Here is a 19,435-nt window from a genome sequence, read left to right as displayed (position 1 = left end):
ATTCCTTCTCTGCTTAGTAACACTAAGGAGCTACAAAGGTCCGATCTATAAACTGTGCCAACAGCTGCCTGCATTCCAGAGCACGTTCTGCACATTTCACATTAAATGCAAAACATGTGCAACACAAATGCCGGGATACCCAAGTTCGATTTGAGCCAATTTAATTCTTAATATATTCAAGTTTGACTCAACATTTTGGCACTCATAAAATAACACTATTTGGAAAGCCCCTTAACCTGAACCTGAACCTCGACTTGCTCTTGGTGATGACGTATCAGTGTAAGTTTTCTTGAATTCACATAAAAGCATTCATGCTATCAAACATAAATGTAATTCAATACAGTACAGTATGACAGTCCATGCCCAAGTCTGAGAATAACTCTAGCCTGCTTAGACACCACAGTGCCCTCCAAAAATAGCCAGTGACCACAGAACACCCTCACACCCATCCACTCCCCCAGTCACAGACACAGACAACCACCCTGGTGCAGCGCTGAACCACTATCCTTGGCCTCTTCACTCAGTTTGACTGTCGAAAGCATGAAGATTGGGGTTGCTGCTCTGGTTGGGGGTTTGCTTGGGGTTCCAGGGTTTCTGTGTTTCTTGTTGGCATTCGGTACGGATTACTGGCTCCTAGCGCATGAGGACTGCGTGTTCAAGCAACCGAGGACAACGACGTACTCTGTAGCTCAGATCAACAGCACAGAGGTAATACACAGAATCTACGATTGAAAGAAACCACCGCACAGAGCAGAAATGTTGGGATTGTTCATTTGCAGGAGATTTTTTGAGAGCTTTCGCATCTTTGCTTAGATGTACAGTGGCGCTTGAAAGTTTGTGGATTTTCTATATATTTGCATTGATATGACTCATGTGGACCTATGTGGAGGTGAAATTAGATTCAGGTTCTCAATGTTTTCAATCAATGGGATGACAATCAGCTGTGTGTGTGTGAGTGCCTTGTTCACGACACATGTTTATGGAAGTATTTCACGACACGAACGAAGGAGATTTCCGAGGACCTCCGATAAAGAGTTGTTGATGCTCGTCAGGCTGGAAAAGATTACAAAACCATCTCTAAAGAGTTTGGACTCCACCAATTTACAGGCAGACAGATTGTGTACAAATATACACCAGCACTGCACTGCATCAGGAATAGCTAATCTGAGAAGAATCAGATTAAACCAAATTATGAGAGGAAAAAAAAGAGGTCACACCTGAGGACAGAGTAAAATCCAATGCTACTTGGTCCGTAAGTGACAGTAAAGTCACTTAAGTGAAAGTACAGACTCAGCAGTACAGTGTGGCTCACCGCAGAGCAGAAAGCATGCATATGGTGCAACAACAATGCCGTTGAGACGGACCTGCTCTTCTTGTGTTAAAAATACAACCATTTTTGGGAAATCTACTTTTTTAAAAACACTCATATCATCCTGTTAGGAGAATAGTGCTCTATATAGTAGTGCAGTATACAATACACATTCTCTCTCTCTCTCTCTCGCTCTCTCTCTCTCTCTCTCGCTGCACATGTGCAGCGGAAGAGTGAATGTGGCGTACGGCGCGTGTGACAGCTCAGTTTGGCGTCTTGCCAACTTTCCTGCGAAATCGTTTTTTTTTTTTCCTTTCTTTCTTTTTCTTTATTTTAAATAGAAAGTGAGTTGTCATTGGCCAGTAAAAGTTGAGAGCGGCTGAGAGTGGCGTCTGAGGCCAGCAGGGAGATGCTGTCTCTCCGGTATGGCGTCAAGTGTGTGCTTATGCTATGCTATGCTATGCTATGCTATGCCAATTCCATACTATGGAAAAATACTATTGTGTCAGTTCGAATTTGGTGTATGAAATTGGGGCCACTTGACAGGAAATTCCCAGGCTGCTTTTTGCTGCCAGTCCGTGCCTGTTTCTATACCATGTAAAAGGTGTCCTATACCTCTTATGAAGAGTCTTACTTCATGAATGATTATCAATAGGATGATATCAGCTAGCTGGATCGCTGTCTATTAACATCCCAAAAATGCACACTGGTAGAACACTTACTGTCTATAAACGGATTCGCCGCCATACAGGCCATACAGAACGCAAATTTGCACCCAAGGTCGGGTTGGCCGAGACCCATACTTACAGCGCTCTGACGAATATGTCCAAATATGCAGCCGTTTATTAAAAAGTAGTGGTTGACTTCAAACAGCTTTAGAAAGGTTGTGACATTAGGTGATGTTACAAACGATTCCAGCCAGGAATAACAGGCCTCCACTTGGGTCATTTAGTGTCAATATGACGAGAACGGCACAAAACAACATGAATGATTACATTTTCCATCCTCTCATGCGCTTCACTTAGTTGTCTTAAATTGCACATTAAAAACTTGTTTCCAACGAAGCACTCTATTTTCTTCCAGGCCTCAGAGGTGGAAGATCCGAACCGTTCCTTTCTCACTCTCCATCATGAGGGATTTTTCTGGCGCTGTCTATTCCAGCATGACTCCACCCAACATTTATTACTGGCTGTTCTATTCAGTGAGTGAAACCCACATATCATGATATATAACAGTTTGCTCACATACGTGTCAATACTATAAACAACTTATAAAGAATAAAAAAAAAAAATCACAAAATATTACATCTGCAAATTCCTAGACCCACAGGGACTCCAAAAACCAACACACGTCCGAGTTGCACGCAATTAAACCGTGTATCCGAGTCTAACAAAACCCTTTGTGTCGAAATTAAAAAAAGTATTATCAGAATTTAGGAAAGTAATGAATCTCCAAAGCCATTTAGAAATTAACCTTTACAATAATCAATATTCAAATTGTTCACATATACAAAAAAAGAAAAAAGAATAAAGAAAAAACAACGATATTATGAATTTTTATATAAGAACAAAAATGCACTAAATTAAATGATGTTTTCCTTGACCAAGCAGTGAGGAAAAATGTATTTGCCAAGCAACTCAATGCCTGGCAATTTTTTTTTTTTACACCATCTTCACCACAGGCTTGTTCCATTATCTGCAATAGACACATAAATCCTCAACAGGATTACGTGAAGGAGAATCTGATGCGAGGAAGATCACAGGACGGCTGGTGAACTATTTATTGACTGTCATGTGCCAGAGTCGGAGATGGATACAAACGCTGTTTAAAGTTTGTTATAGGAAACTGGCAAACTGATCCAAAACGTGAAGCAAAAGACGTAATCATGGACAGGCAAATAGTCAGACGTAGAGCAAACTACACCACAAAGGTGAACCCACACTTCCAAAAATAAATAAATAAATTAAAAAATAATCAGGTGGCAAGGCGAGATCCAAACCGGAATATCTAAACACAGAATCAAAGGTTTGGGAAATTCAGGTAATTGTACACTTCGCCCAGAATACAAATAAATACAAAACTAATCAAAGGGCAAACTGAAAACAGGTGAAAGTGATCATGACACATTAAGGAGACAACCAGTGACAAGACATGCGAAGAGACAAGACATAGATAACACAGAAATAGACACCATAGCGCTGTGATACACGATGAAACCCGCAGCATACAGCGCTCGGTATGAGGGGGAAATATGTGAAACCGACACTCTTTGTATTGTGCAGTGAAAAGTTACATTGTCCTATACATCAAAATAAGTAGTGTTGTCTAGGGAATCATGTTTAAACAAGTGGTCTAAAGTTCAACAAGAAATTCGAAATGTGTGGAGTTATAAGGATTTCATGCCTATTTAAAAGCTTGGCCAGGGACCTCTACCGTGCATTTTCCTTCTCCGCCACTGCCTTGTAAACAGATTAAATCCTGCCCCATATATAAAGAAGTATTTAGCTGGTTTAGCCCTCGACCTGAGTAACAGAATTCTCGGAATAAACATATTCGTGAAGAAGACTGATGAATAGCACGTCTCTTTCATATGTTCTTTCATATGTTTCTCTCGAATGCATCTGGTATATTTGCGTCGTGGACGTCCTGTGTCTTCTCAGCGAACAGTCAATAGTGGATATGGAAATCGTGTATATTTTGAACGATTCCATTGTCCTCCAGGGTATATTATGGAGTATCTCTAAGTCAGGCCCCTTCATTATTTGCCAAAATTCAGCCTCTTGCTCTGGACTGAAAAACATTCCTTTTTGGCCTCCAGCTGCTGGTCTACTTTGAACCGCAACAAACTACTACTACAAACAAACAGTGAAAGGTCATGCGGAAATATGCATTAACATATCATCGTCGAATGTGCATCGAATCTATATCATCTTGAGAGATGGATTTTCTGCAAGTTTACCCACATGACGGTTCTCTGTCCTGTCCTGATTCTTTGCTAAAGTGATATGGCTCAAATTGGGATGCGCTCACTGTCCATGCTCGTTCCATGACTGAACACATTTTCAATAAGCATGGCTCATATTTTATTTGAAATGTGTTATCTTTCTCTCCTTATATTTCTTCTCCTACCTCTTGCCCTAGGTTGAATAATTTCTGTAATGATTCATTCCTGTAAGCTTCTTTTTCAATGGAGAACTTTTACTTTTTAAATATCAAGTTGAAGAAAGCATAATGTGCACCAAGTAAAATGAAAGCATTTATGTGAATTGTTATAATGCAATTGTTTCTGCGCTTATAATCACAGCTAACCAGCCAAGATCGAAAGAATGTATACAAGGATACCTGTTCCCCCTGCCTGTTGCAGTTGGACCTGTTCCTCATAATATTTATGATGCGACTGCAGGTAATATGTCTTACATGACGATATTTTCAAACCTAAACATTGTGTTAGTACTGCACCAAGTAGAAAGGTTTCGATATAAAGCTTCTTTAAATTGGGTTTGATTTCCCCCTGAGAATTGTTAGAAAATCACATAATGCTCTCCCAGGGTGGTGTGAAACATGGAGATACTTCCTTGTGCATGAAGGCATTCAGTGACCTTCCAACAAGGTTATGTAGTGATGTATGATGCAATATAATATTACTGGCATATAGCTGGCATCGGTTTGAAAGAGATCCTGGTGGTGATCCAAGGTTCATATGCACAATGCAAAGCAAAGGCAAAGAAGGCTGTAAAACAATCGTCTTTATTGTTTAACCCTTTGATCTTTTCTTCAAAATATTCACAAAAATACTCTGCTCTTATGGATATCAAACAATTGAAAAGAAAACACAGGTTTATATATATTAAATTATTGGCACCCCTATGAATTCATACGAGAAAGCTCTATTTGTTAGTATATTCCCATTGATATTTTAAACATTTTTAGTACACCTGGGTGACTAGGAACAGGAAATTGTTCAACCATGACTTCCTGTTTCACAGGGGTATAAATATGAGGTAACACATAGACCAAATTCGCTTAGTCATTCATCACAATGGGTAAAACGAAGGAATATAGCTGTGATGTGCGGGAAAAGGTTGTTGAGCTTCACAAAATGGGGCGTGTCTATAAGAAAACAGCACAAGCATTGAAAATGCCCATTTCCACCATCAGGGCAGTGATTAAGAAGTTCCAGTCGACTGGAGATGTTATGAATCGAGCTGGAATTGGACGTGTGTCTATATCGTCTCGACGCACTGTGAAGAAGACGGGTCGAGTGGACAAAAAATCTCCAAGGATCACAGCTGGAGAACTGCAGGAGTTAGTTGTGTCTTGGGGTCAGAAAGTCTCCAAAACTACAATCTGAAGTCACCTACATCACCACAAGCTGTTTGGAAGGGTTTCAGGAAAAAGGCCTCTACTCTCATCCAAAAACAAACTCAAGCGTCTTCAGTTTGTCAGACTCTACTGGAACTTCAAATGGGATCGGGTTCGATGGTCAGATGAAACCAGAATCGAGCTTTTTGGTAATAAACACAGAGGTGGTTTTGGTACACAGAGAGGTAGCCATATGGAAAAGTACCTCATGCCCACGGTTAAATATGGAGGTGGATCTTTAATGTCTTGGGGCTGTTTTTCTGCCAGAGGACCTGGACATTTTGTACTGTTCAGTGGAGATTGTGCTGAACATCTAGCTGTGGTATCAAGTCTACTTGTCTAAAGTTCACAGAGAAAGTCTTATTTCAGCATGAAACATGCCAAAGATCCAGTTGTAGCCTCAGTTATGTCAACTTGTCTAGTGATCATAGAGAAAGCTTTATGAGTGTTTCAGGAAAACAGGAGGATTAAGCATGCAATTATATAATAAGTGATGGAATATATATTCTGATCTATTGTCCAGGTTTTCCTGAAGAGACAGCTTTTATCAGGCGTGACCTGGGCGCCAAAACATTTTTTGCGGGCTTGCTGGTGAAGTACCCACAGCTGTGATAGCCATGTTTAACATTAAAATGAATCTAGTCCTTTCTGGCATATCCATGACATTTAGACAGTAGACATCTGCACCACCCATTGGTCTTAAACATCATTTCTGCTTCCTGAAACACAGTACCGTTTACAGTACGCTGTAAAATGAGAACATTTGGAGAGAATGTTTACACAAAATGACATAATCTGGGTTTCTGGACATGACAACCATTGATTTGGAGTTCCTTTAATGCACACCTGTTATCCCACATCTTAATGAACATTTAGCACTGTAACACAAGGCAACACTTGTGATCATGTCAAGATCTTTTGTGTATAATTTAGTTGAAAAAGGCATGTGTGTGTGTGTGTGTTTGTGCGTGCTTAGTATTCCGTGGATTCTGGACCGTGCTCATAATCCTGGCCGTTGTAGCTAGCGTGACCGGGGGCTTCCTGCTAGTCTGCGCAGTTCCCTTCATCAGCCAGAAACTCTACCGTGTGGGTGGTGCGTTTCTCATCACAGCAGGTACAAAGTGCTTAGTAATTTGCAAAAGTTTGCCTGTGCAAACCTGTAGTGTTTTTTTTTTTTTGTTTTTTTGTTTTTTTTTAGCAACTTCATGTCCTCGAGCATGTGCGTGAGTACGTAGCTAAGAGCTAACAGGAAGAGAAGGTCATATTACAAGAGCGCTCAGAATGCTAATGCACACACATCACTGAAACTAGACCCTTCCAGCTGCCAGGTTGATGTCTATAATTGTACACATCGCATTATGTATGGTATGGGTATTTAAAACAGAAAACTGCACACAGTTTTTTTTTTTTTTTTTTTTTAAGATTGCACAATACCCCAAGCACACCAAATAATACTTCACAAATTTTTGCAAAATCTCAGGATATGTTTCTTTATGTCATTTAGGTGTTAAAAATCAGGCCAGGCCGCCATTGATAAATAAACCAAAATACAAATGCAAAATGGATAATAATCATACTAATCATTTCATGTTATTAGTGATATGATGGCTTTATTATCGGGTCATGATATTAGTGAAAAGCCCCATGAAGCCCCATGACACTACATTTATAAACACTGGCTAAACATAAATAGAATTTTATTCTGTAAGCACAAATATTGTTTTGGTTTTTATAAGGAACTTCTATTCTTTCAGGAACTAATTCAAAGGTTTAAAAGTTAAACTTTGTGTTTTTCTGAACTGTGACACTTCCCCTGTGTTTGGTCAGGAATGAGAGGCAGGCTTGGAACAACTCAAAAGGCTCTTTATTTCCTTCACTATCATTTTCGCATTTCAGCACTTTTATTTTCCGTTCACACACACACACACACACACACAGCTCTGTGCTGCTCAGCTCTCTCTCCCATGGATCTCATCTCTCCCCTCTTTATCCTTGCCGCCAATCACTGAAACACAGAACACTTGTTAGCCAAATTCTGCACAGGTATGCGATCCATACTAGTCACTTTCTACGGCTCCACCCTCCGTTCACAAACCGCCGCTCGGCCACGCCCCCGCTTCCACATGAACACTTTCTCTAAGATACAAAATATTATATACAGATGTTTTAGAGCTCACTTATTTCTTTTTTTTTTTTTTTTTTTTAAAAAAACAAAAAAAACAACAATTTAACAATAAAGTCATATTAAAATACATTACAACATATTCCAAGCCCTCATAAAGACTGCTAGCTGACCATTGGTTACACTGAAGGTATGTATCTAGGTGATATTAGTCATATTTATTCATCATGTTAAAGCTAATATGTATGCATAATAATAAGGCGATACTTGACATCGGTCGGTCTTAGAGTGACAAGTATCTCTCAGCTTTTCTTGTAAATCTCTAAGTTGAATAAGACTGCAAATATATCTGTAGGTTTTATCCATTTTTTTATCCAGGTTTAACACCCTCTACCTCCCCCCCACACCATTTTGTTCAATTTGTCATAGCATGATCTCTCCATATATATATATATATATATATATATAATCCGTCACGCCAAAATTAAAAAAAAAACCCTCCATGCTCCCTACAGCCAGTCTAACCAAGAACTCTACTTAGCACTTTAAAGCTTTAATTGGGCCAATGTGGTCTGTACGACATTATTATAGTGGAAATGTCGTACAATTTAGTCACTTGCATTAAGTGGTCATGCTTTGAAAGGTGCATATATACCTGACGTGCATAAAAACGCCACATAGACACAACATTTCTGACACACCGTGTTTCTTCATTATCTGCAGGATGTCTGTTCCTGGTGCTGGTGGGTCTGTTTATATTGTGGAAGGAGCTGGTCGATGTGAGACAATATATTCTACAGGAGAGAGGAAGGGCTTGCCCTGATGCCCATCTGGAAGCACAGTATGGCTGGTCCTTCATTGTTGCAGTGGCTGGTATCCCTTTGATACTTCTCTCTGGTCTTCTTTTCTATTGCATAGGAAGATATCTCCAAAGGGACATTTAGACATAAATAGTGTTTTGAGTTATGTGTAATATACGTAATAAAAATGCTTGGATGTGGAATAAGCAGCACAGTGAATCTTGATGTTGGAAATTATACAGGTTCATACATCTTCGTTATAAGATATCTATTAGGTCTCCTTTAGGTTTTCGTCTAAGATCGTATTTGCTAATATAATCCTCTGACATGAATGTACACTTCAGATAACATTTGTTTGGATAATTATGGAGAAATTTCTCAGTTTTTAATGATAATTATTATTATTATTATTATTATTATTATTGTCTAATCATTAACAGTGAAGATGTAAAAAAAAATATATGTATATAAATAAATAAATAAATAAATAGAAATAAAGAAGCTCGCATTGAAGGGCCCTGTATTTATACAATGCCGTAAGAAGTTTGACTTAGTATGTCTATGAATTGCATAAAAATGCTTAACTTGTTTAATTTAATTAATCTTAGTCACCAATTAATCGTTTGTTAATAGATTTGATATCATTTATAATATAAATTGGCATTGCTATTTAATTCTGTTTTTTGTTGTTGTTGTTGTTCTTTACAAGAAAAGTTTAATGTAAAACCTACAAAAGGGATATAGATAGTCTTGCCCAAGAAATATGGATGCAAACGTTCACTGTGATGAACGGGAGGCGAAGACGGACGCAAGTACAGACAATTCATTACGTAAAGTGCGGCCAAACAACCAAAAAACGTGAAAACAAGAACCATAAACCCCAACTGTGGATACGAGGCAGAAACAATACAACAATACAACAGAAGCTTGGCTGAAAAAATAGAACGTAACATGTGACACGTGACATGCTGGGGCAGATTTGTTAAAGCTATTCTTTTGTTTTCCTATATATCCCAAGCGAAAGGTTTTAGGTGGGGTATTTTGGACTTCTGGACAGAATACCGATACTTAATTGTTCACTGAAATGCAACATATCATCTGTCATGTACAGTATTTGTATGATTTTAATGACAAGCTGTAAATATTGTATATTTTCCTTTCTTCTAACTTTAATATCTGAATGATGTCTTTTAATCTCTGCCTGCACTACAGGACATAAATAGAGGACACTGTGCAATTATCTTTTCTTTCTGCACAATAAATGCACCACAAACCCATTTCTGAAGTATAGCCTATGCACTGGTAATATTCTTATGTTACGTTTTACACACACAGTCCCCTCTGAAACTATTGGAAACTATTGGCGAGGCCAATTAATTTGCGTGTGTGTGTGCTATACACCAAAGACAGAAAGTTTATTTGGGTTTGAAATCTAAAGATGGATATGAAACGAGAGTTTAGGATTTCATGTTTTATTTCCTGGTATTTACATCTAGATCGGTTAAACAACATATAACATAGAAGCTTGCGTATCGGACCACTACGGAAGTATAGGAAGAGATCAGACTTGATGTAAATAAAAGTAAATAACATTTAATATGTGGATTCGCATCCCTTGATCGCAGTAACTGGATCAAGCCTGTGACGTCACCAAATTGTTGGGTTTGTCTCAACCAGGTCCCTAGTTCAATCCCAGATTGCAGGCGTTTCGGCCAAATCTGGCTTACATCCAGCTCTTCTGACTTGGTTCTGGCAGTTGCTTGTGTGAAATAGCATTAGGCTAAATTCCGGCGTGAGTCTGGCCAACCAAAAGGAACCAAAAAAAAAAAAAAGAGACGGCATATGTTTGGCTGAATGCTGGCTGAGGTTTGGTCAACCAGAAGAAGACAAATAGTCAGCTGAGATCTGGGATGACTTTGGCTAGCCAAAAACAAGAAAAGAAAAGAAAAGAAAAAAAAAGATAGACATTTGGCTGAGTTGTTTTTATGAAAAGAAAGCGGACGCTGGGAAAAGATTACCTGTGTGTGGATAAATATGTGTCAATGTGCAGAATAGAAACGAAAAGATTAACAGATTGTTAGGTAAAAAAACAAAACAAAACCCATAAATGGTGCAGTTTGCATACAGAATACAGGCTGGTGAACATCCTATCCCTTCCTTTCCCAGCTGATTAAAAACTCAAACACAGGCAGGACTTTTATAAATGCACAGCTGGCTACTTTATGCCACTATTTGTGTACGGTAGGGATGTCCACTGCGTCTGATTGCTGGCTACGTGATCTGAACTGGACTCAAGAGGTGAAGTGTGCGTCGTTCGTCTCAATTATTTGCATAACAACCCAAAAGAACGCACGCATTAAAAGGCATTTTATGGAATGTGTTTGATTATGTGCATAATCAGCTCTGTCATGCTTCAGCTCAGTTAGCACAGCAGGTGGGTGTATGAGCTAATCTTTCTTCCCCATTCTCTCCCTTCTATCTCTAGCACAAACACACATGCATGCATGCCCCCAACACACACCCTGACACACACCACCTACCTACCCACACACACACACAGAGCTCTGTGACAGCTTTCATGAACAGATGACCTTGAAAAAGAACGCCGTAGTGCAGTGAGAGCTGCACAAGACTGAAATCCATAATCCATGAAGACAACGTTCGCTTGTTTCACTGAAACATTTCCACAGAGTACAAATTTATTTTTAAATAGCGGACGTATCTCGTCAGAAGAAGTTTCTCAGATCTCTTGCTGGAAAGTCGGTTTCTCCTTGAGGTTAGCGCGAGACTCTTTAAAGGCTTTCCACAGGTGATGGTATCGCAGTGTTGTGCTTGAGTGAGAAGTCTTTAATGTTTGGGGAATTTGTTAAGAACGTCCAGCTTCTCATCCAGAAGACATTAAACTACTCCATGACTTCTGTCTCTGCAGAGAAACGTGTATCCTCTGGATCACTGGAGTTGGAAGGTTTCTGCTCCACAGGTTTTACAGTGTACATCACGTATCCACTTTTTACCGAGTAGAGACCTTTAGTAGACCAGATGCCATCGCACATCGAAAGCCCTCTCTGAAGTGTTAACATTTATGGATATGAGAACTTCTAGTGTTGGTAGGATGGTGTCGGTAGGATGGTGCCAGAGAGGCAGTGATCTTCACCTTGTTAGATATCCGCAGCGGTGGTGAGGGGCTTCGGTATTGCGCAATAGGAAATTCTACTCCTTTTCTGTGATGCATTTTGTCCTTATTTGATTGCAAAAGAGTCTTTAAATCTGTGAGATTCGTGATCATGGAATGAATTCCATCTCGTCGCGGTGGGGACGGTGAGTTTTCTTTCGATTACGTCCTCAACTAGCTCCGAGGCCACTGTTGAGCGGCTGGCTTTAGTCCACAGACCCGAGCATTAGCCGATGACGCTTCTGTATATAGTTTTGGACTCGCTTTTGGTCGTTAGGCATTTTTCGACGTCGTTACGTGACACCAAATTAAGCGTGTGGGAAGCACAGCTCCGGTGAGGGAGAAGAGTAAATTGCCCATCTGAGTCAGTGGAGAAGAGCATGGCCGACATCTGTGAATGTCCCTTCATCATCATCAAATTCATCTCCAGAATCAGATTCTGGGTCTTCAGCGGGTTTATACATCCTGAAGGCTTTTAGGATTTTACCCGACAGTCCAAATGCTCAATGCACCTGCACGAAATGTCATCATATGTACGCCTTCCGGTAACCCTTTTACACGCTATGGCAGCTTTTTCACGGCTAAAAGTCACAGGTTTAATCCAGTAGTGCGGTCATGTCAAGGAAGCTTTTATTATTACTAGTCCGAACGTCTGTGCTTGTGGATAAGTACTCTAAACCATGTCTCAAACGATTTTTTTTTCTTCTGTTGTCGTGGTTGTTTTTTCCGTTTTTTAAGTTCATACTCCATGTCAGCATATCATTTATCTAAATACCACGCAAATGTCTTTCGGTCCTGCAAGGGTACACATCTGTCCGTCACAGGTGTCATCGTAAGTAAGGCCACATTTACATTACATGGTTCAAGTGAGCCAATTCCAATTTTTTCCTCCCATGTGGAACGGATCGGATACGACCTACGAACGTGTAAGTAGGAAAGAAAGCACACGGATTCCGATATTCAACCCTGCATGGGGCACAAGGCGGGGTTCACACTGGACAGGGTGCCAATCCATCGCAGGGCACAATCACTCACCCATTCATACACTATGGACACTTTGGACATGCCAATCAGCCTACCGTGCATGTCTTTGGACTGGGGGAGGAAACCGGAGTACCCGGAGGAAACCCCCGCAGCACGAGGAGAACATGCAAACTCCGCACACACACACACAGGACCACGGTGGGAATGGAACCCCTGACCCTGGAGGTGTGAGGCGAACGTGCTAACCACTAAGCCACCATGCGCCCCTAGAAAGTGCTTTATTTTTGTTTTCACGTTCAATGAAATCAAAATAATGTCCGTATTTCCGTTTGAAGAAACGAACGGCACACTCGTCTGCGTCCGTTTTAGCACGCGTTCCCCGGTGATCGATAAAAACGCATGCTCATGGCTCATTAACTGACGTGATTTATTAAAAAAAAAAATACATTTGACTTAATATTTCTGTCTTAACAATAAAGTTGTAACGCAAGTAGCGTAACTTTATGCACCCTGGATTGAAATCAGCTCAAATCCTGAGGTCCTGTTTTAGTACTGTACTTACATAAAGGTATTCTTTTGGTACTCTAAAGATACTGCTGAGTTAAAGGTACACATTTACTTTGTCTCCCAGGAGAGATAACTGTAAATAGAGTAACCACAAATTACAATTTAAATATTCCTTTAGTCATTTTTAGGACTTGGGTACAGGTGTTCCAGGCATATATAACAAAATATTGATTCTTTTGATCAGAAAAGATCTCCTTTGTGGAATTATGAACTGTAAATAGAAGGCCAGAGTCTCCAATAGGGGGCCTTATTGTTCCACATGCCTGAAACAAACCACTTTATGCATACTCCACAGATGCAAACTAAGTGCAGCATTTACAGCTGAACGGTATGTTCCTGCTGGAATGGAACGGACTTATATTTCGTGTTTTGTTTTGAAGTCACGGCTATACTGCGACCTTCACGAAAGAAGGTCGATAAACGTACCGGTGCTTGCTGCATGTTTCCCAATTTCACACTTCGTACATGCACATAGCACCAACAATACCCACCATCATGGAGTTTACCCACCAGTGCAGCTTGTCAGAGATCGTTAATTAACCTCTAATATACACCCCTTGTCGGTACTAACAAAAGGAATATCACTCCATTTGTTACGAATCACAAAAGACCTTAGCTTGCCAGTGAGCGTGATAAAAAAAAAAATGGCCAAAAATTATACACCAGTGTAGAAATAATATAACTTAATGATTTGCAAATTAACCCTGTCTGACTCGAAATGACTCTTTGGGGCATTAGTGAGAACTGGTGAAGCCAGCCGATAATAACTCTAGCTCAGAATCCTGTAAACAAATGGAGGGCATTATTTGGCTTGACAGTGATTATGCCGAGGGGCTTTATTTCAAATGTCTCATGGTCTACAGTGGGTTGCATGCACCGGCATAGAGGATGAATGAGCATAAAGGGGAAATTGCATTATGAAACCAAAATAGCTCCATTAGAGGCTGAGATGTGCAGGAATGGCGAAGGTGAATGAAATAAAGTGTTTGGCCACAATAACACTTTGAATACATTTTTGAGAAAGGGAAAGCACTATGTGTATTACTGCACACTTTCATTTCTTTAAGAATTCAGTGAGAGTTTTTGGAATACTACCAAAAAGTATATTATTAGTGTGAAAATAGTTTCTGATATATCTGATTTATTGCCATAGTTCTGCACTGAGCAAAGGTTTACTAGTATTAGAACAGTTTTAGCTCATGTAACATGTTTTTTTTTTAAAAAAAAAATAATAAAATAAACATTAACGCTAAGCTATTGCGCATACAAGAATATAAATAAATAAATAAATAAATATATGGGTCTGCTGGGCTGTGGGCAGGTCCGGCTCGGTGGGCATGGGCATGTTCCATAGATGGGGCAGCTGTCCCCTCTAGCTGGAGGTCCACTTCTGGGGGCGGACCCCAGCGCATGCTAACACTTCCAGTATCTCCCGGGGGGGGGGGGTGAGATTGTTGGGGTGGTGTCGGCTCGCGGAGTGTCTCCGGGATGGTAGGACCACTTGTGAAACTCTGCCACTGCGTTGGTGGGGGAGTGAACCAGGGTTTCAGTCTCGTAGTCTGCTGCTGCGACTGGCGATAGAGAGTATCACACCACCTGCACCTCTCCCGAAAGAAATGGTGCGGCCCAGGCGTGCTCCTCCTACTCTTCTCGTACGATGATGCGTTCAAAGGTCTCTAGGAAGGCCTCAAGGTCATCCTCGTTGTTGAGCTTGGTGAGCAAATGCTGGGCTTCGCGGTAGGGATCTGGAAGAGGGATGGTGGAGCTCTTGCATGGCGATCCGCAGATTCTGTGTCAGCTCCTGGGTCACCACTTCCTTTTGGAGATTACTCTCCAGTAAGTGTTGCAGCATAGGGTCCATACAGGTGGCCTGAGCGGGTTCTGTGGCCATAGGCTCCGTGCAAGGGTTTGATGCTGGTTTGGTTCATGTTCATACGGACCCAAGAGTATTACTGAACTGGAGGCCATTGCTCATGAGGCTAAGATTCCTCAGGAACGCTGACAGAAGCTCTGCATCTCGTTTGCAGCAGGTCATAACAGCAAAAGGAGCTCTACTAAGTACTAAAGATACTTACCATGAAGGCGTTGAATAATTTTGATTGCAACTGTGTGTGTGTGTGTGTGTGTGTGTATATATACACTTAGCAAAAAAATTAAAATGCCCTCTCACATTCAAATGATTATATTTCCAGTAAATTTCTTAACATGTGTAAATATTTGTATTAATATAAAAAACATTCAACAACTGAGACATAATCAGAAGAAGTTTCACAGCCATTTGAGGAACAGAAATGGAATAATGAGTCCCTGAACAAAGCGGGGGTCGATATCAGAAGTAACAGTCAGTACGTGGTGGCCTCCAGCTGTTTTAAGTACTACAGTGCATCTCATCCTCATGGACTGCACCAGATTGGTCAGTTCTTGCTGTGAGATGTTCCTCCACTCTCCACCAAGGCATTTGCAAGTTCTCGATCACGTCACACGCTTACATGTAATTTTCCACTGCGAGGGCGATCAGCTGTCCTTCCTGTCTCCCTGTAGCACCGTCTTAGGCGTCTTACATTACAGACATTACAGTTTATTGCTCTGGACACATCTGCAGTCCTCATGCCTCCCTGCAGCAGGACTACGGCATGTTCACGCAGGTCAGCAGGAACCCTAGACATCTTTCTTCGGGTGTTTTTCAGAGTCAGTAGAAAGGTCTCTTTAGTGCCCTATGTTATCGTAACTGAGACCTTAATCACCTATCGCCTGTAAACTGATCGTGTCTTAAGAACTGTATATATATGATATACACACACACACACACACACACACACACACACACACACACATACACACAATAGCAATACCTGTCAAATATATCACAATAACCAAAATTTTGCTCAGTATTAACATTAAGTAATTTCTTTAGCTATCTAGCGTAGCACACAGCGCTGTTCTGCAGCTAAACATTTCCGAGTACATTCTCTCAGACGGGATTATCTGTTGTGCATTACATATTGCTAAAAGCTTCAACATGGTCAGAGGAGAACATTACCACACCATGCTGCGGCTCAACTGAAAAGAAGAAAGGAATTATGTCACTTCTCTCCTGGTGACCCTGGACTATTGACCTTTACCATCAAGCAGAACAATATTACTACAACACAGACTGGCTAACCAGAATACTGCCAGATACAACCCTGTTGGGAAAACCCCCCCAAAAAAACAATAGAAACTATTAGAGAATTTCTAATGGTTTCCACTACAAATACCATACAAACCAAAAGCTAACCATTAAAACCATTACCACTATTGATTCTTAATGGTATCCACTTGGCATAACATGACACTAAAAGAAGGCGACAAATTTCCAGCAGAGACCCACAGGGACCATTACAGGTTCAATTAAAACCAATATTATTCCCATTATAACCATTACAAATTCTATGACGGTTCTATTGTTGTTGGGGGTTTTTTCAGCAAGGAATTCAGAATGTACAGATGAAGGTTTCTCATTATGTTTGGTTGGTTTACGGCTCAGCACTCACACTGGTCATGCTTCTTTAACATGCAAGGCAGTGAGCTTCCATCAAGCTTGAACTGATTAGAGGAGATAGTCCACGTCTCTAACATTCACACGCTTTCTGGCTCTCCACTTGTGCCTTCAGTCACATTCATTCTCTCTTTCTCTCTCGCTCTCGCTCTCTCTCTCTTTCAGCCCCTGAATGCCCCATGCTGATTTCTGTCCACCCTGCTTCTGTAATTGCTGTCATCACTACCAGATTTTCATTATAGGTAGATTGGTGTGATTAGGTCTGGGATACTTTTGACCCTTTTCGGTAATTTGGGAGCAATCACTGCAACGGTAACTGAAGACTTCTTGGATGATTTTCCTTTATTTGGACATTGTCGGGTAAATATTAAGCAATACAAGGAATGAGAGAATGATCAGAGAATTGTCGGAATTGTTATTAATATAATGAACGTATACACTTAGGTAATCGACAGCTTAACTATTAACAGGAACCGGTACAGGGATACAATAAAAGACAATAAAATGTCATGCCGCTTGTATGAAAGCAAACACTAACCATATCACCTGTACGGTCAAACATCCCTAGTTTCTTTTCATTCCGACTCACGTGATAATACAGGGAGTAATATATACTGCACATCAGGTTTACCCATGAGGCATTCAAATGTATGTGATTTATTTATTTATTTATTTATTTTCTTTAACATTACATTAAAACACTTTCTGTTTGCAGGAACCAAACCAAGTTTTAATAAAATTCGATTTAAAATGATGCTTTGACTATTTGCTACGCTAGTCCGGTATTACGGCTGTACTTCATATACAGTCCCCTCTGAAACTATTGGAACGGCGAGGCCAATTTATTTGTTTGTGCTCTACACCAAAGACATTTGGGTCTGAGATCAAAGGATGGCTATGAGATGAGAGTTTAGGATTTCAGCCTTTATTTACTGGAATCCACATCAAGATGTGTTAAATAACATGAAACATAGAACCTTTTGTATCAGCCCACCCAATTTTTAGCTGAGCAAAAGTATAGGAACAGATGAGTGTGGAAGTAAATGAAATAAAATAACATTTCATATTTGGTTGCATATCCCTTGCTTGCAATAACTGCATCAAGCCTGCGACTCACTGACATCACCAAATTGTTGGTTTCTTCTTTTGTGATCCTTTTCAAGGCTTTTTCGGTTGGGGCTTCTTTAACAGTCTCCTTTTCAGGAGGTGAAATACATGCTCAATTGTGTTAAGGTCTGGTGATTGACTTGGCCAGTATACAACTTTCCACTTTTTTCCTTTTTTGAGATGTTAGGGTGTTTCGGATCATTGTCTTGCTTCATGCTAAAGTTCCTCCTGGTTAATTTGGATGCAATTTTCTGTAAGAATTTGGCTAAATGGTCCTGTAAACTTCTGGATTCATTCTACCATCATGAGTTATATATTCAATAAATATTAGTAAGCATGTTCCAGAAGCAGCCGTGCACGCCCAAGCCACGACACTACCTCCACCATGTTTCACAGATGAGCTTGTATGTTTTGGATCATGAGCAGATCCTTTCTTTTTCCACACTTTGGCCTTTCCATAACCTCTTTGATAGAGGTTAAACTTGGTTCCAGAACTTTTTGGCTCATTTCTGTATTTTTATGCCAATTCTAATCTATCTGGCTTTACCATTGTTACTGCTGATGACTAGTTTGCATCTTGGTGTACGACATCTATGTTTCTGCTCTCTATATTTCTAATGGTGATACCTTCACCCCTGCCTTGTGGAGGTTGTTGGTGATGTCACTGACAGTTCTTTTTGGGTTTTTCTTCACAGCTCTCACAATGTTTCCGCTGTATTTGGCTGACCCATTTGGTGTCTGCTGCTCAGTACACCAGTGGTTTCTTTCTTTTTCAGGACATTACAAATTATTCTATTGGCTATGCCCAGTGGTTGTGCAGTGCCACTGATTGATTTTCCCCTCTTTTTCTCAGCTTCAAAATGGCTTGCTTTTCTTCCACACTGATCAATTTTAACAAATGCAGTATTCGCAGGTGAAACTGAAGGCTAAAACCAAGAGGAGATGTTCTAGCTATTTATTGTTTAAACAAGCAATCTAACAGGACACACCTGGGGAACAAGAAACATCTGTCAGTCACATGTTCCGATATTTTTGCTCGCCTACAAATTGTGTGGTCTGATACAAAATGTGCTATGTTCTGTGTTGTTTAACACATCTACATATAAATACCAGTAAATAAAATATGAAATTCTCCACTCTCTTCTCATATCCGTCGTTTGGTCTCAAACCCAAATGTCTTCGGTCTGCAACAAAAACAAATTAAATGGCCTCGCCGTTCCAATCGTTTCAGAGGGGACTGTAAATGACATTGAATTCAATGACACACACAATTTTAAAACTAAAATTGATGCGCAAACTAAATAGAGAATAGAGACAGTACAATATGGTATAGGATTTAATATTGTCACTGTAACAGTTAAAGTATAAACCATTGCAGCACAGTGATTTGACGACACTTTTGAGCAAAGCTTTTGAGTGATCCAAAGAATGTGGGTGGCAATGTAAATGAAAAAGAGGGCCAGTAATTATTATT

At 40.2% G+C, this 19,435-nt stretch overlaps 1 protein-coding gene across 2 annotated transcripts; it reads left to right on the top strand.

Moving 5' to 3' along the window:
* The first annotated feature begins 423 nt into the window (after positions 1-423).
* Positions 424-9,844, top strand: LOC108269177 (transmembrane protein 182). Of its 2 annotated transcripts, XM_017474819.3 has the most exons (5): positions 428-708; positions 2,393-2,510; positions 4,614-4,712; positions 6,648-6,785; positions 8,517-9,842. In XM_017474819.3, exons 1-5 carry the CDS (start codon positions 541-543, stop codon positions 8,735-8,737), a joined length of 744 nt encoding a protein of 247 aa, XP_017330308.1. In that variant the 5' UTR covers positions 428-540; the 3' UTR covers positions 8,738-9,842. The 2 variants fall into 2 exon arrangements, with proteins under 2 accessions (XP_047013003.1, XP_017330308.1); XM_047157047.2 differs by lacking the exon at positions 4,614-4,712 and having other exon boundaries at positions 424-708; positions 8,517-9,844.
* Positions 9,845-19,435: the final 9,591 nt, after the last annotated feature.

The sequence above is a fragment of the Ictalurus punctatus genome, chromosome 8 (genome assembly GCF_001660625.3).
Source record: "Ictalurus punctatus breed USDA103 chromosome 8, Coco_2.0, whole genome shotgun sequence".
Classification (NCBI taxonomy): domain Eukaryota; kingdom Metazoa; phylum Chordata; class Actinopteri; order Siluriformes; family Ictaluridae; genus Ictalurus; species Ictalurus punctatus.
This window is presented reverse-complemented; position numbering and strand designations above follow the sequence as displayed.

Excerpts from the sequence above, each read along its gene's own strand:
- LOC108269177 (XM_017474819.3), top strand. The coding sequence starts at position 541 with ATGAAGATTGGGGTTGCTGCTCTGGTTGGGGGTTTGCTTGGGGTTCCA. Across the intron at positions 709-2,392 it reads CTCAGATCAACAGCACAGAG|GCCTCAGAGGTGGAAGATCC; the intron begins GTAATACACAGA and ends ATTTTCTTCCAG. Across the intron at positions 2,511-4,613 it reads ATTACTGGCTGTTCTATTCA|CTAACCAGCCAAGATCGAAA; the intron begins GTGAGTGAAACC and ends TTATAATCACAG.